The following is a 1,657-nucleotide window of genomic DNA, read 5'->3' as shown; positions in this document are numbered from 1 at the left end:
TTCTTCTTTCTTCAGGGTTCCTTTGAGGTAAGCTGAGGTATAATTTCTTAGTTTAATTCTCAGTTACTGCCCTCCAGTGGGACTCACCAAGCCTAGTCTCGCCGTCTACTTTCAAAATCTCAACCACTGCAAACTTCTACAGCACAACTCCACCGTGACACATCTGGGGTTTCCAGGGGTGGGAAGCAATTCCATAGCAACAGGTTTTTTTTAAATAACAAAAGAGGGAATTTATTAGAACACAAACATACTTGCAGGAAATCCAACAGCCGCAGTGGGACAATCGCAAGAAGCCGGCCTTTCTGAAGGCCAAAATGGCCTATAATCACACAATGCTACTTGATGGGTTTCCACATGCTCTGGAGGAGACTATCCTAGAACATCTGCATCACCTAGCGCATACGGGACTAGAGTGTGGGTTCATTTTGCCCTGCTTTTTGGTCCTTGTAGAGCTTGATGCTTGCCTCAAACTTGTCAAGAACATGCTGGCAGACATTCAGGAGTTCGTTCAGGCCTCTCTGGAGTGGCTCCACGGCTGGAAGGCTGCCGCGGGTCTGAATGCGCAAGTTAATCTTGCTCTCTGAAGGATGGGTCGTCGTGTAACCACAAAACTCGATCTCTGGGTTCTTCATGATCATGTACCGAAGAGAATTTCCTAGGGTATGGTCTTCTTCGTGCAATACAAAGGTCACACAGTGTCTATCTGTTCCCGCTGCCTGGACCATTTCCAGGGCAGTCTTCCTCTCGCCTTCCGCCATTGAGGTCTTCAATCCATGTATTTTTCTCTCCAGCTCCTGGTCCTCTTCCATCGCGACGGTCGGTTCCGGGATCCTCAGCTGCTGCGAGCGGACCGGAGGCTCTGCACCATATCGCGAAACGTGCAAGCGAAGCAGGAAGGAAGAACGACCGACGGAAGGAGCTGGTGCTCGGGAGGAGCCACCCCGCAGAGCCGGAGGGGCGGGAAGGTGGGGCTGGGAAGGGAAGGCCTGTTCCCTTGGCCCGAGACAGGCCTGCGGGTCCAGCCCAGCCTTGGGCACCTTCTTCCAGGTGCAGGCGAAGGGGGCGGGGCCTTACCTGCCGCCCCCTAATCACCTTTCTTCTTAGGGGCCTGCCGCTTTCGCCCTGCTGCTAGGTCCGCGGGGTACAGTGTTGCTCCCTGGCCTTCCTGGGTACCCCATAGAAACTTCTTTCCTGCGCCAACTGTTCTCGCCTCCCTCCAGATCCCCCTGTGTTTCCCTCCCTTCGCCAGCTGTTCCGTTCACTTCTTGGAGGCTCCAGCGCCTGTCTTCTGCAAGGAAATCAGGCAAGCAGTGGGGGCAGCCCAAACGTGGTGGGGGAGGGAGGTTTTTTTAAGGAAGTAGGAATGAAAGAAACAGAGGCAGTGGACAGGAAGCCTCTAGCTTGGTTAGACAGTGGTCAGCAAATTCTTCTTGAGCTTGGATATAAAGTCACATAGTGCTGAATCCTGGAGCTCGTTTGGAACTGATTCACAAATAGGTAATTTCAAGAAAAAGCAGCAAGTGTATGTTGTAAGAACCCAGCAAAACCAAAACTAACATCAATTCCACTGCCATCAAGTCAACTGTAACTGGTGATGACTCTAAAAAAGGAATAGAAGAGCCTTGCCCTGTAGGGTTCTAGGGCTGGGAGCTTCACG

At 52.0% G+C, this 1,657-nt stretch overlaps 1 protein-coding gene across 1 annotated transcript; it reads right to left on the bottom strand.

Annotated features, from left to right (window-relative positions):
* Positions 1-407: 407 nt before the first annotated feature.
* On the bottom strand, positions 408-809 carry LOC102867682 (DNA-directed RNA polymerases I and III subunit RPAC2-like). Its single transcript, XM_006886403.1, has one exon. It carries the CDS (start codon positions 807-809, stop codon positions 408-410), a length of 402 nt encoding a protein of 133 aa, XP_006886465.1.
* Positions 810-1,657: the final 848 nt, after the last annotated feature.

This window comes from Elephantulus edwardii, unplaced genomic scaffold (genome assembly GCF_000299155.1).
Source record: "Elephantulus edwardii isolate Elephantulus edwardi_28Jun2011 unplaced genomic scaffold, EleEdw1.0 scaffold00048, whole genome shotgun sequence".
In the NCBI taxonomy this organism is placed as follows: domain Eukaryota; kingdom Metazoa; phylum Chordata; class Mammalia; order Macroscelidea; family Macroscelididae; genus Elephantulus; species Elephantulus edwardii.
This window is presented reverse-complemented; position numbering and strand designations above follow the sequence as displayed.

Coding starts and splice junctions, on each gene's coding strand:
- LOC102867682 (XM_006886403.1), bottom strand. CDS start 809: ATGGAAGAGGACCAGGAGCTGGAGAGAAAAATACATGGATTGAAGACC.